We start from the raw sequence: 26,851 nt of genomic DNA on the forward strand, positions 1-26,851 counted from the left end.
TATTAGATTAAAAAAATACTAAATTTTAGTATTTTTTTTATCTTTATACAGAAAAATGTTGACTCTAGTGCAGTAAACCCCATTTCTGCTTTATTTTCCACCAGATCAAAGCAATTTATCCTCAAAATGAAATCAACTGAAATATTATTTAATCAGCAAAACAACAACAATCTTTCAGAAGTGCTTCATGAAAGCATTAGTGTAATTTTATTTCAGTCATTTTCAATGATACCAATGATAAGAATAGGCTCTTTTTTCCCTGTGACGTGTACAATAATGCATCAACATATCATAGAGCTTAACAGCTGTACATTCGTGACCACAACTCACAACAACCACCCCTGGAAATCGGAGTGCTCATTAATCAAGCTTGTGACTTGCAGTGTCCGTGTAAACAAATGTGATTTCAATGCTAATACAATTCATGAGCTCCCTTTCACACACATTCGCGCCGACCGTTGCTCTTCCATTTTTCTGACTTTGCTCACTTCGCCGCAGCCTCCCCATCTTTAAAACTCTGCGGGCATCTCCAGCAAACAGCTGCACATGATAACTAATATGTCATTTACTGAGGCTGCTTGCTGAGAGATGCAGAGAACCGTAAGAAGGGGGAAGTGCGGCGGCGTGGGGGCGGTGGAGAAAGCCCGATTGAAGTTCTTAATGTTGCGTTTTAGCAACAATTTAAAGATGTTTTCACTTAGAAGCCTGTCGCTCAAAATGTCTCAGGGACGTTTTCCAAGTGGAGATTGCCTTTAAGTCTGATTTAAGATCACCACGCATCCCTCCTCAAAGCCTAACTGCTAAAGCGGCTGGCTTGTCTTTCTAATTTATCTACCAGGTTTTTTTCTGCAGGGTGGCTGCTGCTAATCTGGTCGTAGGGCATTCTGTGACTCACCAGATGTTAGCGGCCAATCCAGTTTCCACACACACACACACAGACGCGCACACACATACATATATCAAAGATTTTAACACTTCTGTTGTGAGATGAAGCAAAAAAACAAAACACCAAAACAAAAAAACACAAATACATTCATGTGGACTGTTTCTTGAGTGTTGTCATTCATTTTAAGGTGAAGTGGAAAGACTTCTGTAAGGAAAGGGGGGAAAACAGACTAAAAACTGTGCTGATAATTTTTCACAAGGCTGTCTAAACATGGTTCAACACAGATGAAGATGAAGTTTCAAGTAGGAGAGAAAGTCATCAGTTTTTCCTGTCTGGATAAAAACCGCCATCTGCGCTCTCTCTGGCGTCACACCCATTCGATACCTCGAGCAGAAAATACATTTCATTTGCTTTTTTATGCTAATGTGAAAACGGGAAGGAAAGAAAAAACATCCTATTGCTCAACAGGTAACATGACAGCCTGACTTTCTCAGAAGGAAGAATGTTGTTGTTTTTCTCCGGCTCCTCAGGAGAAACTATGAGAAGGTTCTTTCCCATCATCTGATGAGGAAATACAAGAAAGCCCTCAGGATGTGTTTGTCCTGTAAACACATTCTTACCTCTGTGTTTTCTAAAAACAATTACTGTACGCTGTGCCCTCTATATGTAAAGAACTGCTCATGCAAGGATATAATATTGCTAAATATTTGTAACTGTTGATATAAACGCAAAACATTCACTTTGTTTAAAAATCAAACAAAACTTAAACGAACCGCTAATCCATTCGAATTCATCATATGTAGGTTAACGCCTCTCTGTTAACACCAAAGGATCGGGTTTCACGTTAAAAATGTCCTGCTCAGACTTGAGATGTGCATGTATAAACTTGATACTCAGACAAATATTCCACTGTCAGGACATGGGAACAGTGTTCAAAATGTAAAGTTCAAGTTCCTGTGAATGAATCTCCAGTTTGTTTTGACCCTGGGTCAGCGTCCGCAAGAATTCAGCCCAGTTGCCTCGGACCCTGATGTGACCCCCTACCCACGAAGCCCCTGGAAGAAAGCCAAGCCAGCGGCAGACTAGAACCTGAAAGTAGCTCCAGCCAACATAGAGGCTGGTGATTGTCCATTTTGCTCCTGGAGGAAAGTAGCTTCTTGACCTCTGATCTATCCAACAGCAAATCCTCATCACGGAGTCTTGTGAAATGAATGTTGATAACAACATTCTGGTAAGGCAGTGTTCTACATTGCTCCATGTGTGGCAAAATATCCTTTTTAAGAGTGTAAAACTAGAAGCATGGACGATGGAGAGACACAGAGAAAGAGAGAGATGGGGAGGGGACAAGTGGATCCAGACATTTGCTGTACGGTGACAAGCAAAAGCACCTCATAACCTCCACCTCAGGTCTGTTTCCGAAAGGTGAAAATGTCTCGAGTTTTAGAGCCTCTCTTGCCCTCCGGTGGAGGTGTCGGGGTGAGGTTTGGTGAGGGTGTGGATGATGGGGAGGGTGAGGAGGGCTGGGGGGTGGAGGTGCCTCCATAGGGGCAGCTCTGCGAGTCTGGATGTTCACCCGAACACTCCACGGCGGGGATGTAGCGGCTGTCCCACATCCCCGGGCCGCACAGTTTACAGAGGTCGTGAAGGCTGCACGGGATCCTGGGAAGCAGGCGGAACTGGTAGAGTAGACTGCGGGCCTGGAAAGCAGGACGAGAGGAAAGGAGTTCTAGTTTGCCACGATGCGGAGCCAATAAATGCAACACAGATCGATGCTGATATCAAACAGCGCATTAAAACACCAAAATAAATCAATGGGCTCGACTCCGGGCTAAAAGATAACAAAAGACTCTCAAGGTCAGAAATGCATGATGTTGCCTAAAGCTAGAAAGTCCGCATCGCATGCAGCAAAGCTGTGGAGTTACACCACCTGCATGCTAACATGAACTCGCTGCCTGTGGTTGCAGTAGTAACACACAGCATCCATAAACATGAGGAAGCAGGCATGGACACAATAGCCGGGATGGAGATCATAAATCCTCCACTTTGGCATGGCAGCCTCCCATTTAGTACCTCAAGGCCTCTGTGGGCAACTTAATGTGCATCAGTTGCTTTGCTGCAGCATTGGGGCAGGGCTGCCTTAATGCAAGTAGCACTGGGTTTGGTTTAAATGTGTAGCAATGCAGCAGTCTGTCGAAGAATTCTTATGATGATTGTAAACAACCGATTATTCTCATATTTGGAGATCGCTGCGTGATAACCTTTATTTTTGGTTTGAAGGAAGCGGAGTAGTGAGACAAAATTGTGACATAAAGGCATGAAAACCAAAAAAAAAGGTTTTACTGTGATACCTTGCGCAGAACCAGCTCTCCGTTCATGTGCATGGAGAGATTGCTGAAGTGCAGCAACATCTGGTCAGTAGCGAGCTGCTGCTCTGTCACATCCTCCCCATAGAGAACAATGATGGCCACACACAGGAACAGGTGGAAGTAGTCCGTCTAAAGAGGAGGAGATCAGCAAAGGAGTGAAAGGTAGAAGGAAAATATGCATGTTATCAGCTTCTGCGGTGTACAGTCAGTTATGTTATTAATGCAAATTTAAATTTTAGTAAGTGCTTTGCATTTATTCATGCCTTTGTTATAAGGAACAACGTTAAGGACACGTCTAGGATAAGGATACATCTACCCTCACTAATATTTGCTTAAATGTCCCTTAACAAGTTGCAACTCTATCAGATGCTTTTGGTAGCCATCAACAAGTTTCTGGCATAATTTTCTGGCATGATTATGGTTTGATATTTGACCCCCTTCCCGGCAGAATTATCAGAGTTCATTTAAATTATTTGGTTTACTGGCATAGACCAGGGTTTTAAGTATAGTAGATACATTTTGCATAGCGTTGAGGTCGAGGCTTTGTGAAGGCCATTTCAGAAGCTTAATGTTAGCCTGGTTTATCCATTTAAAAAACAGTTTTCTTGTGTGTTTGGGATAATTATCCTGTTGAAACACCCAGTTGTGTCCAAGTTACAACCATCTAGCTGCTGATTTGAGTGGATTATCCCAGCCACTTTGTGGAATATATGCCACCAAAGTGGTGACAAATCAGAATAACTTGTCCTTACGTATAACTGTCTGTAACTTGTGTAAATCTACAATTCTCCTCCTTAGATGATCACTGAGTTCCTCGAACCTTCTCATTGTTCTGAACGTTGGTTAATCCAATGGGAGGTGTCTACCAGAAACTACCAGCTGTAGTCAATCATGATCACTAATGAAAAGTTGATATGATTTGGCAAGTTCAAAGACACTGTAGAACCTTCGGGACCATTTATTAAAAGATTTAAGTGAGTGTATATTTACGTTTGACCCTGTGTGGATGTAGGTTCAAATAAATCATTAAAAGCCCAAAAATTACCATGATTTTCAATACAAAATTAAATAAGGGCTTTATTAAATCTACTGTATACAATGAGCTATTGATGTGTAATAGTATTTGTTCAGTTGTCCATGGCAATGTCTTTAAAATATCTTCCCCCATGCCTTTATTATAGATCTGTTTTCACCTCCTGGTGGAATAGCCAGACTTTTACATTTTACCTGTCATTTTATCATTAAGAAAGCAATAACTTCTTTAAGAAAAGTAAAACATTTTTCATGAAAAATCTATTTTTGGATTAACCCCAAACATTTCGTTTAGCAAGAACTGTCGAGATAAATATTGTGTGACCCAATATTACACGATTCTTCCCTTTCACAGAAAAATCAGATATCAATCAGAAATTCTTGCTTTTAGCCCATCTGGTATGTGACACTCAACTGTCTAAACCAAGGTTTCACTCTCATATCTCTTCTATCACCACCTGTAGCTTCAGATCAGAACATCTAGAAGAGAGTTTGAGCAGATGGCACGAAGCAGTGAAGCTGATATTTGAGGAGAGGTGTTAACCTCTTTCTCACTACACACTACACAGTCATGACTAACTGTTATAAAAGACAGAAAGGGTGGGAAAATGTGCACTGGGTAGATTGATTCAAGATAAGCCAAATGACTTTTCTTTCTTTTTTTTTTTAAACACAGTATTTTTACTTTTTACAATTTGTTTTTTTAAGCTAATATGCTTTTAGGGGTCACTGTAATCTGTGGGAATCAAAATCCAAAAATAAACAAAACCATTAAACCCCTTGAAGAGCAATTACAGGTTTTAAAGACAGGATTACAGAAGCCTGCAGTGGGAAGCGTTAAAAGAGTAACACGCAGCGTAGTATATGCAAAGTTTTTCTTTCAAACTTGTGTATGCGAAGGAGCCGTTCAGACTTTGACCTGACCTGGTAGTGTGCCCAGCACGCCTCCCACATGCGCAGGGCCTCGGTGTCGGGGAACTCTCTCTTAAAGCAGAGCAGGATCCAGCGATGGCAGAAGAGGAGTTGGAGGCCGTCCTCCCCGAGCCTGGTCAGGTGCTGGTGGAAACGTGGCAGCATGAGGCGCAGCAGTTCCCGCAGGTACATCTGGAAGCAGGGTCATAGAGCTGTTTAAGCTTATTTATCCTTCTATTTAAGCCAACTTTATGATTGGCTGCCCTTCATAAACTCAAAGTTTGAACAGCAGGCCGTGGGGCTGTGTGGCTAGGATGACCATATTAGGGATATCTACCCTCATTGACCTCACTGAGTGAGAGTTTTATACTGCATAGTGGCTCTATAGCGTAGTGATTTATACATTCACCTAACAAGCAAAAAGATCCCAGGAGGAGAGACAAATCCCTTGAGGATTGCATCAGGAAGGGCATTTGGCATCAAATATGCAGCATCAACAACTGTGGTGATGACTTATGAATAAGGGTGTAGATCAAAGTAGCTTTGTACAATGTGATTCATCAGAAAACTGAAAGAGTTGTTTAAAGAATGAACAAAGAAAGCTTAATCTAGCCACTTGCATCTGGTCAAGAAAATAGATATAAATGTCTAAGTTACAGAAATTGTTAGAGACAACTTCCACAGCTGAAGTGTCAGAAAGCTGTGGTGTAAAGCGTCTCTGCAGAATCAATTCAGACATTCATACAACTCATAAAAGACGCACAGAGAAACTGCCTACCAGCTGCCTCTCCATGTCTTCGTCCCGCGGGGAGCTGATGAAGATGGTGTTCTCCATGAGGCCGACAAAGCACCAGAAGGTGTCGCTTTCATCCTGGATCTCAGTGAGCAGCGGGGCCACCAGGTCAGACATGCCCTGGCAGTAGCCCATGTCAGGATTAAACACTGCATAGTTGAGCAGAATCCGCCTGAGGCGACAACAACCACGAACATCTTAGTGGTGTCATAACATCTCAGCATCTCAAAAAAAGCGCTGTAAGTGGCCACTGTAGAACCATAAACATAAACCCCTTTCACAGTCTCCAATACAGCCTCTACACAGTCCTGCCAAACCAAATGTATAGTCCCACCCGAACACTCTCAGGGTTTTTTTTTCCCTTTTTCTTGCATGGTTACTAATTTTGAGAAAACTTCCTTTGCTGTTTTCAGACCTTAGTAAGTACTGCATAAACAAAGGAAACAGGCTAAAGATATTTTCTGTTGTTTGAACGCTAAATTAAAAACAAAGACTGAATTTGTGGAGACGGAGACTGCAATATGAGGATGCTTTGACTAAATGACCCAGACAAATGTCTATTTGACATATCAGTAATAGCTGTGAGCTAACTTATGAGATGAGTGCTCTCTATCTGGACATGTGCAGTGCTGGTATCACCCCAGCTCAGATACAATATGAGACATAATGCCAGGACAAATACCAGGAGCCTTGATGAGAGTCACTAAACTAATATGCTATTTAAATCCTCTTGCTCCTCGTTTGGAAAGCTATTAGCTCTGAGTATGCATCAAAAGTGCTCAGACGGCTTAGTCAGAGTCAATAAAGCATGAAACTCATTTGCAGCTCCCTCAGGATTTAGAATATGAAATGAATAGGTACGCCTGTGCGTTGGGCTGAGGAACGATAAGACTGGACTGGGAGAAGGTGACAGAAATCGAATGTCAGATAGAAATCTAAAGTGAATGGGGAAAAAAAAAAGAAAAAGATGGTGGTCTGACCTCATGATCTCCACATTCGGGTTGTTCTCTCCTCTAAAGAAGTGGTTGCTGCGGTCCGTTCTCACCACGTCTTTATCCACCGTGAACTGGACCTTTCTCCAGAACTCACTGTGCTCCTCCGGGCTCATGGACAACCTGAGAAAAATTCATATAAACACCAGAAAGCAAGAGAAATATTAAGCGAAAGAAAAGGCAAACTTAAAGTTGCAGCAGTTAACAAAGCTGTTAAAGCGGTGGCGTTAAAAAAAAGTTTTTCACTGCACAGTCTCTTAGGAAATGCTTGGTAATTAGAATCACAAAATGAAGGGTTATCAAGTGATCGTTGATGCAAATGTGACTCAGGTGTAACACTAACACTTAGCTAGAAATGAACAAAAAATCCAGGGGTGTGTAAACAGTGGGCCTGACAGGGTATTTTACAATCAAGTGTTCCACTGAGAATAATACCACAACCATAAAACTCCCCCTATCCTTCCCTGTAGATGTTAGCAACTATATTAGCAATGTACTCTGAGTGTGGCACTAATGTACTCAAGTCCTAACAAGCAGAGGGGATTTAATTAACACTGTTTGTTTTCCATGAAGCCCCACCAGGAATACTGAGCGCACACCTGATGCAATGCCACGCAACTGTTTAGTTTTTGTTGTGTTTGTGTTTTGGACCCTTCTACTTCTCTTTGACTTGAAATTGAAATTTGAATTGTTTTCATCACTTTTTAGTTCATAAGCCTAGACAATCAGAACATAGATAGTTATAATTGAATGGGGCAAAATCTATATTTTTATGTCACTTTTCTGAGGTGAGGTGAGACTTTTTTTGAGGGAAAAAAAGTCTTAATCTACCCCTCATTTCTGTATATTTTGCAAAGTTGGGACATAGGTGCAGCAATTTATTGAAAGATGTGCAAACATACATGGAAATACAGGATATAAGGCAAAACAATTCTGGTTTGCATCAGTCTAACAAGCTTGAAAGTCAGTATTTGGTGTGACCACCTTTATTGAACACAGCCTGAACTCTCTTAGGCACGTTTTTGTGTATTGTGTTTAAGTAGTCTTCAGGAATACTTTTCCAGGCTTCTTGAAGGACAGTCAAAGCTCTTCCTTGGATGTTCATTGCCTTTTGTTCTGTTCTCTGTTAAGATAATCCCACACTGCTTCAATAATGTTGACCTCCAGGCTCTGGGGAGGCCAATCCATGACCAACTGCATCGCACTGCGTGTGGGATGCAGTCGTGGAGACTTTGAGACTCTTTCCACATGGCAACTCTTGGTGAATCAAACTCTCTCTTTAGATTTTCAAATTTTAACTAAAGAAATAAATTGTGTGTTTTTTGTGGTAGGCTGCAAGTAACAAAGTGCCAAGTTGTCTTTTATGTGTAGACTGGTTCATCCCTTAAATTATGTCTCTTTTATATGCTTCAAGGTCTTTGTTCACAGGTCTTTGTTAAGTGGCTTAATCAACAAACAACATTACTGTGAAAGCGGTGATATACTATACAAAGACTGGACGAATGAGTAAAAAAAATGTCCAAAGACTATTGCTCAAGACCCCTTTAAAAACTACAAGAAAACCTGGCTCTTAACAACTTTTTTAAACCAATAATGAACTATTATTAATTTTAATCTTGATGGCATTGATATTTTTTTTAAACGTTCTTCAAGCAGGAACTGAAAACAATGAAACCTTTATCTGCTTTAAAAAGAAACCTAATCGGATGATATCATCTGCTGGACATTATTCAGGTTAGATCAGAAATGCTGATTGACATGATTCCTGTCATGCCACAAGTGAGAAACAGCAAGCTAAATTTGACATATGTATGGTAAGTATAAAAGCTCAGAAGCTTTATCAACTGGATTATTTGGTATCCAATAACTAGACTGTGATTAAAGGCCAAAGGCTTCTCATTGTAGCAGTATAGGTAAGATCTTTTAAATGTGTTTTTATTGTTTTGTCATTTGTAACTTGAGGACGGATCTGCTCCATTTTCTTTTAAAGGTTGCACAGTCTTAATTTAAAAGTAGCTAACCTAAAGATATAATTTAAAATTGGTTCTTTGCTAAGTTGTCTGTGTGTATAGACCCTAAACTGGTTCATCCTTTGAGTTAGTCACCCTTTTTTAATCCTTGAATGGTTCAGAAGTCAGTGTTCAGTGGCTTAACAAAAAATCTCCTACAAAAATCATCAGGTAGAAGGACTAGAGTGAAAATGACTGAAAAAGCAGCCAAAAGGTCCAAAAAATGTCCAAAGAAAACCTTTGAAAAGCTTTCAGAAAAGCCTGGAGAGCTATTGCTCAAGACCACTTTAAAAAAATTTAAAAGAACTTTTATTTACAGTATAGTATACTATAAGCTCTTTTATAAGCTCTAAAAAATTAAATGAACAATTTATCTTCAAGTTAGCCAGAGGACATTTTCTTATTCAATATATAACATGTAATAAAAGCTGCAAACAAAAAAAATTATGACAACAGCTTGAAATGTTTTTTAAATGATAGGGATAAGAAAAAGGACAACTACTGGTATGCGTAATGTATGTTCACATTCCTCTGTTAGTTTTGCATATTTTCTTGTTGTCTGCTCACATATCACAGTAATCTAGTGTCAGTCTGGTTAGTTTTGCTTTAGTTGTTATCGCTGCCCCATTTCCATTTACGGCCGGGTAGTTATCACATCTGAGGGTGACACAGAATGAAAAGACATGTCTCTTTGCTCCTAATGATCAACTAGTGGCCCCGGAGGCTGGCTCTACTCAAAGGCTCTTTACAGGAATCCACATCACAGTCAGAACAAGGACTCTAATTACCTGACTTCGATAAGACCTTCTCAAGTACTCAAAATGTTAATAGGCCATACACATGAAACCTGTCCAATTATCATATTCATTACAGACAGAGGGGCACAATGTGTGAAAATATGTGTACACTTAACCTTTTTGATGGCATGCTGGAGGGAAATGAAGACTGGGGAACGTGCTCGTGTGTGTGTGACGTGTGCGTGTGGTTGGCCGTGCATACCGAAGCTGTGTTCTGTTTTTTTGTTTTTGTTTTATTTTTTCCATCCGACAAGACAGTATGATCTGATAAGCGCTGACATGTTTTTTTCTCAAGAGACCTTTTATTTCACACCCAGCACCTCCCCTTAACACTTTCCTGATTGCGCCTATTGATTGCTGAGCGCCTGCGATGAAAAGCCACAATAGGCTCACATATGGTTTAATGTTTGACTGACTGAGCATTTGGCAGCTGACACTGCAGCCACATGATAGTTTATCTGTGTTTCAGAGAGTGAAGCATAGAGATGTCTCTCAATACGAGCTTTTTCTTTTTTTTTAATACTTTTAAAAAGACTTCATGATGTTAACACTGTACTTCCACAAACATACCTCCTCTGCTGGATGTCATGGTACTGGCTACGCTTTTGCAGTCTCCAATCTTCCCTTTCTTGGGAAGAGGAGTCATAGCTGTAGTAGTGCAGCAGGAAGGGCCACACCTCACCACGAATGGATGGGTCGATACCACCGAAAAAGATGGCCTGGTAAAAAGAGTGTAGAGGTGAGCACAGAGGGAGAGTGTTCTCGGCGTTCAAAGGGCAAGCAGGGGCCAAAACTGATAACTATGAGAGCAAACCATACTTTATGCAAACAAGGCATGCAGACAGTGCTGCACAGCCTGCAATGCAACTATCACCTCACTAGGATTGTTTATGAAGTGCTGAAAAATGTTGCAAAACTGAAACTTCCGTAATGTTAACGGGGGGGGGGGAACAAAAAAAAACAAACACTGCTTTGTCAGCAGGTCCAGCAAGAACAGTCCTCTTTTGCAATTCTTGCACTTGTGCATTTACTGAGGAAATGTTTTGGTCTGAGTCTAACGGCCTCTGACTCATTTTCAACAATATGGTAAAGTTTAAACTGAGTCAATCAAAGAGGACTGAAATGAGTCACAGGGGGACAGTGGCCAAGACCAATCCTCTCATCATTTACAACCTGGGAGTGCTGATTCAAACTGAAACTTCAGACAGTGTAGGGCTGAGTTTCAAAATGACTTTCCAAAACATGTGCTACCAGAAAATGTGATGCTTACAGTATGGATAGGTATGATTGAGCTTAACATATTAGCTGATTGATTACCTTCTGACTGATTCCTCAGAATTGTAATAGCCTGCTTGTGTTCACACCTGCATACATACCTTGCGCAGCTTATACTCCTCCTCCACCTGTCCGTTCTGGTTGAGGTGACGTAGCCAAGTGGTGACATCCAGCCTTCGATAAAGCCTCTCCTCTGGGTGAGTCTCGGCCGATGGCAGGGTGGGCCTCTGAATGGAAAACTGCATGCAAGACTTCTCATCTGACACCTGATGTTAAACGAGACCAAAGGGGAGAAACAAATTGGCAAGAACACTACAATTGAATAAAAACTGTTAAAAAAAAAATCCTTCCTTTTCCAATAAAACTAGAAGCCAAACTGGGAATTTGGGCTGTAACCCGACCTGGTCTTTGAGCTGAGTTTCTCTGCAGCACTTCCACTGTTGGAACACCTCAGCCAGCTTGTCCAGGCCAGCATGATGAAAGTGGAGGATCTTATATTGGCTCTCTCTGCTAGCTATCACCAGCTGGCCACTAGTGCAGGCCTCGTCGCTGCAACAACACAATGGTGAATGATAAAGTCAATAACTACTGTAAAGAAGCTCAACAAAGAGCCTGCAAGAGAGAGTGAAACATTGCACAGTAGCGCAGCAAAGTGACCCCTCGCGACCTCCCTGCGACCTTTTGCACTCTCCGACTGACCTGAAGAAGAGTCTCAACGACCTCATGTGACCCAGGTCGACCCTGAAAACTCCACACAATTGCTCCAGAGCTAGGAGCTTCTGCTGCTCCTCCCACCGCATGCCCTGCGACTGGCTGCTGCTCTCAGAGGGGGCATGGCTGTCCAAACTTGAAGCAGAGCTGGCCGAGTGGTTCATGGATTCCTCGCACAGCTCCCTGGAAAACAAATACATTAAAAAAAAAAAAAAAAAGATTTTGGAATCAGAATTTGGGGGTTTGTTTAATTTAAGTATTTCCCCCTTTACATCACAATAGGGAGTCTTTAAATGTAGTTTCTCTCTCTTTGCTTCTTTAACCTCACATTCAGATAGAAAGTTATGTTTTTCAATATGAAGCACTGAAAGTGACTATCACGTAGTCAGAGGCCACTGGTGGAGACACTCCTCGGCTCAGCTCTCCCCTGTTGTTTTATGTCTCAATATGTTTTTCACCAAGAGGCTGAGAATAGGAGGAATGCATGGAGGCGTCAGAGGACAGAAACACACACATGCACAAACACACAAGGAAATCTGTACACACACAAATCACACTGTCCGCTGTCCAATTTCCCCTGTCATTCCCCCATGGCAAGCATGTTGTTCCCGGCACTGAAACCTGAGCTGAAGGCTCCTCTGCTGCACGAGGAGACACACAAGAACACACACATTATAATCACACGTGTGTGCAGAGAAACATGCGTGCGACAACGCCAAAATATGTACGTGGCCAACACAAACACGCACTGCGCACCGCAGCAAACCACACACCAGCTGAACCGCTCACTGGCTGGCGTGTTCTCTCTAACGTACACACATGTAGACACACACACACACACACACACACACACACACACACACACACACACACACTTACACACAGACACTCAAGAATGGACCATAGCTAATGACCAAAATGCACTCGCAAACACGTCTCCAGACCTGCTAACGCTGAGAAACAGAAATGCATTAAACCCGGCGACATTTGAGAAGCACACGTGTAAATTAAGTTGCTTAATTATGACTTGCTATAAATCCTACACACACACACATATATATATATATACACATCAGAAATATATTTTTTAACAATACAGCCAAGAAGAGGTCATTCACGATCAAAATTTAGTAACAGAAGAATATCAATTTTTAAAAATGTATATATCTTTTCCACTCTGCTCGCATCAGCTGACACGTTGGCTTCTTTGATCACGAGGGAGGCGGGCTGAGCCTTTTACGCCCCGAATCAATCATGTCTTGCTAATAATTTGCCTGTTAGCAGATGGGAAAATAACAAGGCTGATCAATCCAAGCTGCACCGTTTCCTTATGCTATCTGGTGATTTACTGCTCTCTGTCTCATGTATCATGCCACAAACCAGACTGTGGAAGACTACGAGACGGGGAGAGAGGCGCAGAGAGTTCTGGTAAGAGAGTTAGGCAATGTGAACTATGAAGGAGATCTTTTACCGGACAACTGTGTTTCCCCTTTTTTTTTTTTGTTAAGTGACTGTGAAGGCCCATAAGCCCATTTACAGCTGACATTTCCTTCTCTCTTTCCTGCATGCTTAAGGCTCATGCATTAAAATCTTTTTGTATATTTCGCCACACAGACTAAAAAAAAAGTGGGAAAGCAACAAACGTCAGAGTGAAAAAGCACTTGATTTCTGAAATCTGAGCATGGGTCATTCACTGTGCTGCGTTCAAGCATAAACTCAAGAAGTGATTAACAACATCTGTCAGTGTTTAGAGCTCGATTCTATTCATTTATATTAGGCAGCAAAAGTAGGCAGCAGTCACGCCATAAATTCTGCACAGTGTACATTATATAAACAAGCTGTTTTGCTCGAGTGAGACTGCTGTAACCATCATGTCCCACCAGGCCAGGGTGAGATCAAACTGCCCTAAGGCCCTGTGTAATGCTTCCCTCCACACACATAAGGCTTTACTCCGGGGGAAAGTGCTGCCAGGTCACCCTGAGAACCACCACGCAGTGAACAGGCCTACAGAGACTCCCAGGTCCTCTAGCTAATCCCTGGAGAGAACAGGGAGTTTAAGGGAGGGCTCAGACGAAGGGGGCGGTGTGGGCGCACACTGAAAAGTGGTCAGTACAATTTGAAGTTTTAGAAAAGGAGAAAAAACATCCAGCATCATCTTATCCTTTTCGGAAATAATCCCCCAAAGGCACTTTCTGCACACTGGACACTCTTTTGTCCATATTAAATGTACTTTAATTTGATTATAAACCAACATACAAAGAAGAAAGAAATATTTCTGCTGCAAAAAAAATCCTGTTTACTGATTTTTTTCCCCTTACATAACAATTAGGCAATTGAAAAAATATTTAAACATGGAAAAACTGGAATAACAAGGAAAAACTACGATCGCAACTGCCAGACCAAATATACGTAACAAATGGTTGCAAACGTTTTCAGGCGTCACGGAGCAAAAAAACACTGGAAACCACTGTTCTTAGACATAATCATATACTAAACGTTCCACAAAGTACAGCCCCAAGAAGGCAGTACACATTGACAGCATCATAAACTAATGTTAAACTTTAAAGAAACTTGTTAAGAAGCTCGACAGATTGCTGCAGATTTCTCTCTCTCCCTTTTTTTGCCCTCTCCCACCGCTCTCCTCTTTCTGCCCCCTCCTCCCTTTTCATCCGCTCTCACTCTCATTCGCAGAGCTTTCTCTTTGAATGATTCCAAGTGACATGTTTCCAGTTCCTGGCCCCTTAACAGTGTCAATTAAAGCAAGAGAGAGAGAAAGAGAGATTGAGTGGGTTCCAGGGTTTTGGCTGCTGCTCTGCTCTCTTCAGTCCTCTAATCCAGAGAGCTGACATTCAGCCCAGCACAACAACCCTGGGAGCACTGAGAATCAAAGGGCTTCACACAGACTTTAGGAAGGGGAAGGGGAAAGGGGGTGGTGGTGGTGGTGGTGGTGGTGGGGCGAAGTATTTGAGAGGTGGACAACACCAAACGATACAACAACTCGAGAATATGCAAAAGGAAGAGATGTGAAATAATAATAATGAGAAAAGTGGGAGGAGTTGACAGATATGGAGAACAGAGGAGAATCCAAAAGAAGAAGAAAAAGAAGGAGGAGGAGAAAAAAACAGGCAGAGGAAAAGATGGATACAGTGCCAGAGAGCTGTGGAGAGACACCAACAGCAAGTGAGGCACAGAGTTTTGGATGAAGAGAGGGACGGAGTAAAGGTTAGAAGCTGTGAAGCAAAGAGCAATGCCAAGTCACACACTGACTGCACTTACAGCAAATGTGAAAAAGTGGCTAAAAACACTTAAAGTCACACTGTCTCACTCTCTCGCTTTTTTTTTTTTTTTTTGGTGGGGGGTGGGGTGGGGTGGGGGGACACTGACACAGGCTTACACATTTCTGGGCAACATATCAGGCCACATAGCTGCGTGAGGAAACAACCGCGAAGGGAATCATAAAATCACACGACCGCGAGGTCTGAACAGCAACGCAATTACTGTACAGATGGCTCCCCTGACTACAGAACAGTGTGTGGAGGGATTGTGGTTTGGCTTACTTTATTTTTGTTTGTTTTTTTAGGATTTGGAGACTTATTTTAAGACCTCTGTGACATTACACAACATTTAAATCGAAGGCCAATTTAAATACAAATTGAAATTGTGAAGCCTGATAACACTTCATGCTTCCTGCTGAAGTCATCTACCTGCTTTCAGGTCCCTCAGGACATTTAGCTGTAGTGCAGTGAGCCACCTTGTGGCTTCAAACTGTAAACCAGCTCACATGCGATCAATTCTTTTCTTTTTGGCTCCACCTTCTGGTAGCTTAGGGCAACTAAAAAAACCAATTTGTGCATAAAAATTACATTAAAAAAATTACAGTAAGGGAAAATTTAACATTATGTTATTCAAAGCCAAAACAAAAAAAGGGAAAGAAATCAATAATTTTGACTTTATGGAGCAACTTAACTTAGCTGATATTAAATAGAATGAAATATTTACTATAAATTTACTTTGGAGTACCACTGAATATCTCGAGGAATGTAGGAACAGTCCACTAATCTAGCCTCATTCGCTTTTAAAAGAAACACACACAATCTTATAATATTTATAACACAATCTACTCACACTACACTTCCATGATCTTTAAACGTATTTAAACGTATGCAAAAATAACCCAAAATAACCCTTCCCATAATTTCGTTCCTAAACATGTGGCAGGCTCAGTCTGAAAAAAGCTGTCCAAAGTTTTTGGTTATATTTTCTTAAAATTGCGCATAACAGGCTTTGAATGTGTTAGTTCTTGTTTGGTGACTGGTTAGAAGTGTTATCCAGTCAACAGAGATGTGTGTACGAACCCTGCTGTATGAAACAGAAGTGTAAATGGTTTAGCTTCGCCTTTCTTTGTTTGTTTGTTAAATAAACTTGAGAACCTGCACAACAACGGGTCAGTTACTGTAGTTTTCACACAGCGTCATTATTTTTATGATAACAAATACAAACACGAAACAATATGTAAAATGCTAAGTGACGCCATCCCTCAAAAAAACAAAAAAAACAAATTAAAAAAAATTATATATATATATATATATATATATATATATATATATATATATATACACATATATATATATATATACACACATATATATATATATATATACACATACACATATATATATATATATATATACACATACACATATATATATATATACACATACACATATATATATATATACACATACACATATATATATATACACATACACATATATATATATATACACATACACATATATATATATATACACATACACATATATATATATATACACATACACATATATATATATATATATATATATATATATATATATATATAGCTAGGAATAATTCATCTAGGAATAATGTCTTGATAACGGCAGAAATATCTAGCTATGTACCCACGTAGACCGTTTGGGGGGGAGAAAGACAGGGAAACTGACCTACAAGCAACAAGTGCTCATGGTGGTTTTGTAGTTACACAGCAACAGGTAATAGGTCACATCTATGTTAATGTTCCACATGGGTTAATTCAGACATGACCACAACAGTGGCAGAGAGAAACACAGAGCACGCCCTTTCCTTCTTTACAAAACTGAGCTAACCAGCTGTCAAAGATGCACGACAGATAAGCACAGTTGTGATTATATGCATGCCCAGTCAGTCTTGTGAAGTTCAGACTTGTATCAAGTTAAAAAAAATGTAACACAACGTTATATTTTAGTGACACTGCTGTTGCGACTTTAAGGGGAAAAAAAGTGACCTGACCAATTAGCGTGTTTTCGTAATAATAATTATTATTATTTTTCCTAAACCTTGAAGGGAAAAAAACAAACAAAATTAAACAGTTTAAACTCTCCCATGTATAACTAATAATAAAGATTATTGTCTTTATTCAGGACAAGGTCATAAGTTGCCTCTAGCTACTAAAAAGCTGTATAAAAGATCATTTGTGCCAAATGTAACATTTGCTCATAATTGTCAGTCTTTTTATAATTAATTGATTTGTGACTTGGTGAGCCGAATTTTCCACTAATGTGGGCAATAAATTTATTCTATTCTATTATTAATAAAGCGACTTTCAATGCTCTCACTGACCTGCTCTCGTTGTCCAGGAAGACGGAGCCGCTGCTTTCACAGAGGGCCTCACTAACGGGGGACAAGCAGAAGGGAGAGGAGAAGGTGTCCGAGTCTGAACCCATAGTGCTGTCCCGGCTCACTTCATCCGACAGCTCACAGGAGCCCTCGTCGCCTTCCTCCCCAGCTGAGGGAAGCTGCTGCTGGTGTGAGGACGGATCGGCTCCAGCCTCGACCACCAGGCTGTGGCTCTCTGTGGAGGTGCTGCTCGTAATGTTCCTCTCCTCATCCTCGTCTTCCTCCTGGGCTGCTGGGGGACGGGAGTGAGGTCTGGAAAGGATGTTTATAAATTGAGTTCCTTGAGAGTATTTCAGTTCATGCTTTACTGAAAACTGTGTGGTGCTGATCGAGATATCAGCACCACATAAACAACCCAGAGACACATTTTAAGTAACACGTTCTTGTACCGTCTGCCTCTGCGGCGGGCGTTCCTGCGTACAGGCGAGCTCTCCGGAGTGATGTATCGCAGCGCCTCTTCATCCTGCCTCTGGATACGGGAGTTGGGGACCCAGGTCAGGATAAGAGTGGTGCCCAGGCTCTCATCCTTCTCCACATGGACACAGAGGTAGCCTGCAGAGGGCAACAAAACCTTGATCATGTTATGACTAATTATGGTGGAGGTAATATGGGAACGTAAGAAGAGCTTGTGAAGCATTTTATATATAGCAGCCAATTTAAAACAAACGTGTAACTCGAGAATAGGGAGATGATGATGACGGAGGAAGTGTTGCTCATATATGCCAGGAAAAAAAGGCAACACGTATTCAAAACCACTCCACTAGACGTGTACAGTCTTTACATGTATGAATAAGGTAAGTAGACAAAGGTAAAGCAATTCAACTAACGACCAAAGGCTTCATAAAACAGAGGAACAGCGCTTGTTTGAATTTATGAGGCAGTACAATAAAACTTGAATGAAGTTTACAGCAGCTTATCTGACACAGCTATAAATGTCACATGGTTTAGAGCCCCTTTAATCTTACCTTTTAGATAGAGGTAACAAGTATAACCCCAGTTATTTTAACCTTGATTTCAAAGCAAAAGTGTGCTCTTTTGGATTAGCAGCAGTATCAGTGAGGTTTTATATTAAATCAAGTGCCTTTTTACTAAATTAAATTTACTGCTCTTTTTATATCCTGCCGTATTTTTTAGAACGTCATTTTGCATTTTCTTCTTCATTTATTGTTTTATGGTTTTCATGTTTGTCTTTTTATATTCCCTTGTGTTTCTTCTATATCTAAATGCATGATAGCTAAAAGAGTGTGGCATCACCTGCTTCTCAGTTAAACACTTTCACCAAACAGGCAAATTTATATTCCATCTATTCAAATCCAAAGGTTATCACTAGATCATTTCTACATATTTGACACTGGTGTGAAATTCTGTCATCGCTGGCATATGGATTGTTGAGCTGTTGTCAAAAACATGTTTTATTAGATCAAAGTGACCTTGACCTTTGACTGTTGAGTTCATACTTCAGTCCAATGGACCGTTTGTGCTTTTTGCATTCACATACAGTGCTTTGCACCCTCATTTCTTTATATTTTGCTTCTAAGGAGCCAGACTTTCATTTATTTTTTTACATGGTCTTGAGCAGTAGCTTTCCAGGCTTTCTGAATATATTTTCAACTATACCAGGGGAACACTTTTGTTGGTTAAGCCACTTAACACTGACCTGAGAGTTACTCAAACATACAAAACGGCACCTAACCCAAGGGGTGAATCAGTTTTGTGTCTACACATAAAAGACAGTTTCGTTGAATCTTCAAAAGATGCCAAAGATAAGACAGTTTGACGAGTGTGAAATTTTTGCACCAACAAAGTGATTTCTACAGAGCCATGAGGTGAAAACATTTGAGGAAGAGACAAGGAAGGAAGTGTCAGGCCTTAACAAAAAATAATAATTATAATAATTCAGCAAAAGGACTAGATGTTACAATCCCTGATAAAACATCTAGTCCTTTTAGTGAATTATTATAATTATTATTAATTATTATAATTACTGCTATAATTTATAGCTGGACAGTGTCTAAAAGTCATGTCCTATTCAGCTGATCAATGAACTGTTCTCAGAAGCTTTGTCACGGTGGCTGTTAAGAAGACAGAGAAGGCTGAGAACTTGTCAATATCTAAGGAGGAGGTCAGGAGAGAGGGATAACAGTGAGTGTCTAGACCCATCTGTAAAATATGATGGAGACTGTCATGGTTTGGTGCTGCATTTCAGCCCGTGTTGGGGATTTTGTCAAAATTGAGATAGAGAAAGATACCTTCAGATTTTCATCCACCACAAGTATCTGAAAGATGTCTGACATGACAACTGCTTTATTTTTCAGTATGTCAGCGTTCCCAAAATACACGGCCAATACGTTAAAACCTTACAGGGATATAAAAAACAGAGAGTGGAACACTAGCGACTGATTGGCCAACCCAGACCCCGGACCTCAGCGTGGGATCATCTTGACAGACAGAGTAACAAAAGGCATCCAACATTCAAAGAAGAGCTTTTAATGTCCTTCAAGAAGCCTGGAGAACTATTCCTGAAGACTGCTTAAAGAAATTACAAGAATGATTGCTAAGAGAGTTCAGACTGTGTCCTGACACCACATTTCGAGTTCCAATGCTGTGTTTGCCTTATATATACTGTAAATTGCCGCACCCATTTCCCATTTTTTAGCAAAATAAAAAGAAATGAAGGGTAAATCAAGACTTTTGCACAGTAGTGTAATCTCCTGGAGTTTCTCTAATAACATGTTCTGAAGAACAGGGCATGTCACATTGACCGTCTTTGCACTTTGACCAGTTGTGCCAAACCGCCAAAGAGATATCACATTCACAAGTTGGAATGAACACACATCCCCCAAAGTATAACACCTCTGGTTGTGGTGGCTGCCAGCGCCGAGGTGTAAAAAGCACTTCCATGCCAGCTACAAATAGATAAAACACAATGTAATGTAATACAGTGTAATCGGTTTAACAATGCATGCACTGCAAATACAACACAATCAAACAGACAAATGCACTGCAAAGTCAGTAATACCCTGCAAAAAAGTGGGGACAAATAGCTGACTTGAGCAAATTAAAAGGGTACAAAACACTTAACAAGTGCAGTGTCTCAGCCATTTTCACTTTTTCACGACCTCTATAAACAACTGTATTACTGTCTTGGCTACTTGCAGCACATTTATGTATTTTCTTCTGTTGTATTTGTCAAGTTGAAAAGTTTAGAAGAAGAAACACTTGGTTCAGTCTAACCTGGGTGGTGCTCAGCCAGGCCAGGCAGGGGATCTGCGGGGTGCACGCAAACATTATTTTTGGAGAAGATAATCTCGCCATCCAGTCCCGAGCGTAACGATGAGCCCCCCGCCCCGGGGTTAAAGGTCAGGAGGTCGGAGGCCTTGGAGGAGGCACGCCGTAGGAGCCGACCCAAAGACATCTCCTCAGGCACCAGGACACTGCGCCCATCCTCTGAATATGAGAGATTAGGGAGTAGAAAAAGTCATCAGGTGAAGGGGAGGATATAAAGGAAAAATTAAAAGTATAATTTCAGTCAGGTAAATATTTGACAGAAGGTGCAGCACAAATTGGTTTAAGAGCTGCACTGATCCTCCGTCACACGTGTGCTAGTATTTACTGCAGTGTCCTTACTGCAACGCCCAGCCCTACAAGGATCCCCTCTCCCCGCCGTACTTGTTCAGCACTTCCCCATGCCACATTTTCTCTGCCGTGCACCTGCGCTCCCAAACACATTACCACCTTCTGCATACTGTACTACTGTGTAGCCGAGGGTGTCCCACCTTTTGCAAACAGCACACACATATGCCGTTGTGTGTATACACACGGAGAGAAAGACGTGCGCAAACACACTTTACTCCATCTGTGTGAAATTCAGGGCAGTTATCAGTAGCCAGCAGATGACATCAATGCCAGCAATGAATTGGGATCAGCTTGTCACACCAGCAGTGTTTAACTTGTCTGCTTTAGAAAGAAAGCTTTGTACGATGTCAAGTTAGATGTAACAGGGCTCTTTTGAAGCTTCTGCTTCGGCGTGTTGTTGAAGGCTTTCGTCTCTGATAAGGTTTAAAGGGGATCTTATTTTTCAGACTCAAAGAAAACTAATTAAAGCCTTACTTTTGCCTTTAGCTTCTCTTCATTCACATCAAAGAACTGCAGAATGCAATGATAACTTTTATTTCTCTTAGCTGTGCCTGTATCTTTGCATCCAATGCAAGTGTGTAACCTTGTTCTCTTGCAGGCTGAACACCCCGGCATGTACTCCTCACTCTATCTGAGGAATGTTCCCTGCTTTTTCCTCAGAGGGCATGTTTACCTCTGCTTGATTAAGAAGCCACCCCACTTCCTGATGCCAGGCCCCAGACAGGAAAACTACTGGCACGAAATCCGGTGCAGGACCACTTTTTTTTTTTTGGGGGGGGGGGTAGAAAGTGTCTGTGGTTTCTTGCAGAAACCAGTAATCAGTAATCAATCAGTAATCTTAGGCTTACTCCCATTTTACTAGTTTTGCTCATCATTGTTTTTAAATTAGATTAATTAGTAGATTAACACATTAACATTTTGTTGAATTTGGCACAAGATTAGACTGCTACTGAACCCGTCATAAGCCAATCTATTGTACACTCACCTGCCATTTCATTAAGTACAATGGTTCAGCTGCTTAATACAAATGTCTGATCAGCCAATCACATGACAGCATTCAGGCACAAAGACATGGTCAAGATAGCCTGCTGAAGTTCAAACTTGGGCTGGGCCATATTATACCCTTCACGCTAATACCGGTATAATGTTAGGCAACGATAAGAAAATAAAATATCGTGATAGAATATGGGTAAAACGCGCATGCGCAGTGCCTTTGTTTTCATATGCACATGACCGAAAAAGCATGGCGGCAACGGAGAATGAGAAGGGGGAAAGGGGATCGTTGAGTGAAACGGATGAACCAGAATTGGTTTGTAAAAATGGTGCAACTTCAGTGATGCGGAACTGGTTTGGTGTTTGTCCGTCAGATACCCACCAAAGGACATTTTTTTGTAGAACATGCAAGCGGGCAGTCGTTATTACAGTATTTGTCTGACCTAGGTGCTCATAAATCTGGGAGTAATCTGGGTCCAAAACTCCGATCCTCTTCAGGTCCCAAAGTCAAACGAACACTGTGGCACATTGAGAGTTAAAAACTGTCTAAATTATTTCACCTTTAATAAAATGATCAGCATTGCTGCTTTACCAGGCGTAACAATTAAGTTAAACATCCAAGCATCCATGAAAACAGAATTTATTACATTTAACGGAGTTGGAAGTTAGCGGAAGTTAGCTCGCTAGTTTCGCTAGCTACCTAAGCATGATATCATGTTCTGACTGAGAGATTTCTGAAAAAATTAAAACGTACAGCTCTGCTATCACTTCCAACATAAATGAAGACAGAAAACTAAACAGCAGTGACGTTTGTAGGGTTACTGAAGTTGGGCTAGCTGGTATATAATGATGTGCTACGTGATCGCTAGCGACACAGCTATGTCAGCATAACATAAACAGTGAAGCTGTAGGTAGGATGAACGCTAACACTTTTCCACTCAATAAAAGTTAACGTGAGGGTTCCTGATGGTTAGAGACAAATGCAATCGCAGGATGCTGTAAACGGACCAAACTTCAGTCTGAGATAATCCAGCCACAATACGAGGTTAGTCATTAATATACTGCAACAACATGGGAATAGAGCAGCTGTGATAGAATACAGCATTAAGGAATCAATGGTACAGAAGTGGAGGAAGCAAGAAGTATGAGTTGAATAAAGTTTGATTTATCTGACTGCTTTGTTTCGCTTAATGTGCCTTATAATCCCGTGCATCTTATGGTCCGAAAAATACGTATTTGACTTTTTTTATTTGGCACACTGCAGTTTAATGTTGCAAAGCACCTCTTTTTAACTTCAGTGGATATTATACATGGTTATGCTCAGGATATATTGATTGATTGATCATACTTTATTCAACCCGAGGGAAATTGGGTTAAGGCTGCCAGCCGTGCCAGCGCCATCTTACCCTTCCGACCATACATACATTACACAAACATCACATGGGGAAGACAGGTCAGAGAGGTATAACAATGGAAAATACACAACATGAGGAAAGACGAGGAGAAAAAAGAACTCCCCCCAGACTGAGCTCCAACAGGGAGATCAGTTTGAGAACAGAAAAAAAAAAACAAAAAACACCTCAGCGCATACAAAAAGCACATGACTATCAATACACCATAGAAACACAAGACAAGCAACAGTATATCAGCCCATTTCTACTGGAAATGCCCTTTGATTAAACCTTCAGCAAGAAATTTGCATTTGCACTGTTAAATTTTTATATAGCTTTAATGCACATAAAAAAACAGCTGCTTGTTTAAGTGAAAATAAATGGATGGGGGTTTTTTGCGCTAGTAAAGTTGTGGAGTTGTATTTTGTCTCCCATCAATTATATCGTCAGTTATATCATTATCGCAAATTTTCAAATATATATCGTGATAAATATTTTTGGCCATATCGCCCTGCTCTAGTTCAAACTGAGCATCAGAATAGAGAAAAATGCTCATTTACGTGACCTTTAATGTGGCATGGTTGTTGGTGCCAGACGGGCCGCTCTGAGCATTTTAGAAACTGCTGATCTGCTGGGATTTTCCCACACAACCATCTCTAGTGTTTACAGAGAAGGGTTGAAAAAAAATAACCAGTGAGCGGCATTTGTCTGCGTAAAAATGTCTCTTTGATGTCAGAGAGCAGAGGAGAATGACCAGACTGCTCCAAGCTCTAAGAAAGCAATAGTAAATCAAACAACCACTTGTTAAAACAAAGGTTTGCAGAACAGCATCCATGAATCCACAACACCTCAAACACTGAAACAGATGGGCTGCAGAAGTCAACACCTGGTGCAACTCCTATCAGCTAATAACAGGAAACTGAGGCTACAGTCCACACAGGATCACCAACAGTGGACAACAGAATATTGGAAAACATTGCCTGGTCTGATGAGTCTCAATTTCTGCTGCCACATTTGAAGGGTAAACAACATAAAATCATGGATCCATTCGCAGGTCACGTGATGGTGGTGTTGTGGTGTAGGGGATATTTTCTTGGCAACCCTCCACAGTCACCAGATTCAATCCAACAGAGCACCTTTGGGATGTGGTGGAACGGGAGATTTACATCATGGATGTGAGCCAAAAAAAGATTTGTGTGATGCTGTCATTTCAATATAGACCAAAATCTATGAGGAATGTTTCCAGCACCCTTTTTGAATCTGTGCCCCAAAGAATGAAGGCAATTCTTAAGGGGGAAGGGGGCTCTAACCACTACTCGGAAAGTACAGCTAATACAGTAGCCTATGAGTGAATATACATAAATATTTCAGACTAGCAGTAAATGAAGAAAAAGAATAGTTGTATTTCTGCATACTCTGATCCATGCACATAAAACATGCAAACTGACCATTATTCAAATAATAAGAGGGCTAGACCTTAAAAATGATTCTTTTGTGAAATCCCTGCTACTGTACAACTGCGCAGTAGTTATTTTGGTCTGTGTGCGATTACAGGATGAACCGGGTCACCTTCTCAATCAGGCTGGACAGCGTCCTCTCACTCTTTACTTCCCCCTTCATCTTTATGCTGTCAACGCCTTGGCGTGCGCGCACATTCCCTCTCTTCTCTGACCTTTCAGTTTTATCAAACCGCTCACATGCTCAAGACTGAAACACCATCTTCGCCTCAGCCTAGTCCTGCTGTGACAGACAGAATGCTTCACATTTTTCGCAAACTTTTAACGGATCACCTGCCAGAAAGAGAGAAACTCTTAATGTGAACATGAAACTTTGCAAGACTGAAGCTGAGCTGTAAGTGTAGAAAGCAACAAGCTTCCACGATCTCAAATTCTCACCTCTGGGCTACATTAATTAAGCTGTCACATTGTGACTCATGAATGAAGGAGCCAATACTTAACACCCCTATTTCATCACCACTGTATATTAATGCCTAAGGCAGGTGGAAAAAAGGAAGGCTGAAAAACGAGATTCTTCTGAAGTGAGCGAGTTATGATAAAACTTTACAGGTGACTCAGTGGGAAATGGTTATAAACACAGCATAGTTCTCTCATTTTTTCTTTTTGGTGTTTGCCCAAACTTGTTTTACATGTTAAAATGACTTAAGTGTAAACCAATATTAAGTTTTTTCAGATATGGTGTTGATAACTTGCAGTACAGACAGGACAAAGATACAAGTAGCTTTTTATGGATAGAATTAAAAAGATAATTCAGCTTTTTTAAATTTTATTTTTATTTTATTAAAATATGAAGTGTATCCATCTCATTTTGCAACAGAAACAGACCCACAAACTACAACTTGTCTCTAACAGGTCCCACACATAGGGAGCACTTTGAGAAACTTAACTTAATTACGATGCGCTCAGGTTATACAGATTAGACGTGCACCCGTGACGTGGGTCAACGCGTTTCTGAGGACATAAAAGGGTGCCTGGGGGTGGTTTAATCCCTGCCGTGACTGCGGTGGGGCAGCCTGTGCAGCAGAGGCGTGCCGTGATGTCCATCAGCTATCAATACAGTCCTGACAGGCAGCATCCGCCTGACAGCGGAGGCGAGGATGGACAAGCCTATTTACACGCAGGCCCTTACGAGTATTTACTGTGGCCTGAGCCTCACTCTGTAGCACCTTGAACATAAATATTTTACTTTAGCTCAGCTGAGCCATGGCCGAAATCCGACTGCTTGGCTGGTGTTTTAAAGCCGTCCGCGTTTGCATGCAACTTAAAAGTTGCCGGGAGACAAAACACTTCGGGCTCGTACCGGAGAAAAGCGTCCTCCTCGGCGCTTTGGCACACACCTGTTCCAGCGGCAGAAATGAATGAATAACAAGCAAATTGTAGAGAAACGGAGCGAGAGGGGAGGGGGGCTAAAGCAGCTGAGCTCTCACCGTCAGTCCCGCCGCAGGAGTCTACAGCCCACACCGGACAGCCATCACACCGGGCAGGCAGGGGCCGAGCGGGACGTACCAGCGCTGTCTCGCCTCCTTTCTCCCAGATCCGGCTCTGTTGTTATTAACTGTAAGTCCTGTTTGTATCCTTGTTTTCCGACAGGGCACGCTACATGTCTGACTACTGCGGTTTCTACAGCGGAAAAAATACACTTCCGGTTCGAATTTTCAAAGTAAAAGCTCACGCTAGACTAACAATGCGTGCGGTTTAATTTGTAGCCCGCACGTGTCGCGCTTCCTACAACTACCCGATCGTTTGCGTCCTACTTGACTTCACAGCTCCCAGACCAATCCACAAATTTATTGATGCTTCCGGAAATTTAAAGGGGTTTTTCTATCCAAAAAAGCCTGGGTGTA

General features: G+C 41.2%; 1 protein-coding gene across 1 annotated transcript; it reads right to left on the minus strand.

Moving 5' to 3' along the window:
- Positions 1–47: 47 nt before the first annotated feature.
- tbc1d16 (TBC1 domain family, member 16) lies at positions 48–26,706 on the minus strand. The gene is made up of 13 exons (XM_063471774.1): positions 26,435–26,706; positions 20,705–20,917; positions 17,860–18,022; positions 17,414–17,722; positions 11,762–11,956; positions 11,464–11,611; positions 11,164–11,328; positions 10,358–10,506; positions 6,970–7,104; positions 5,975–6,161; positions 5,209–5,388; positions 3,235–3,381; positions 48–2,583 (listed from the first exon to the last, which is right to left on the minus strand). The coding sequence occupies exons 2-13, from the start codon at positions 20,883–20,885 to the stop codon at positions 2,290–2,292; spliced, it is 2,253 nt and encodes a 750-aa protein (XP_063327844.1). The 5' UTR covers positions 20,886–20,917; positions 26,435–26,706; the 3' UTR covers positions 48–2,289.
- Positions 26,707–26,851: the final 145 nt, after the last annotated feature.

The sequence above is a fragment of the Pelmatolapia mariae genome, linkage group LG4, assembly GCF_036321145.2.
Source record: "Pelmatolapia mariae isolate MD_Pm_ZW linkage group LG4, Pm_UMD_F_2, whole genome shotgun sequence".
In the NCBI taxonomy this organism is placed as follows: Eukaryota; Metazoa; Chordata; class Actinopteri; order Cichliformes; family Cichlidae; genus Pelmatolapia; species Pelmatolapia mariae.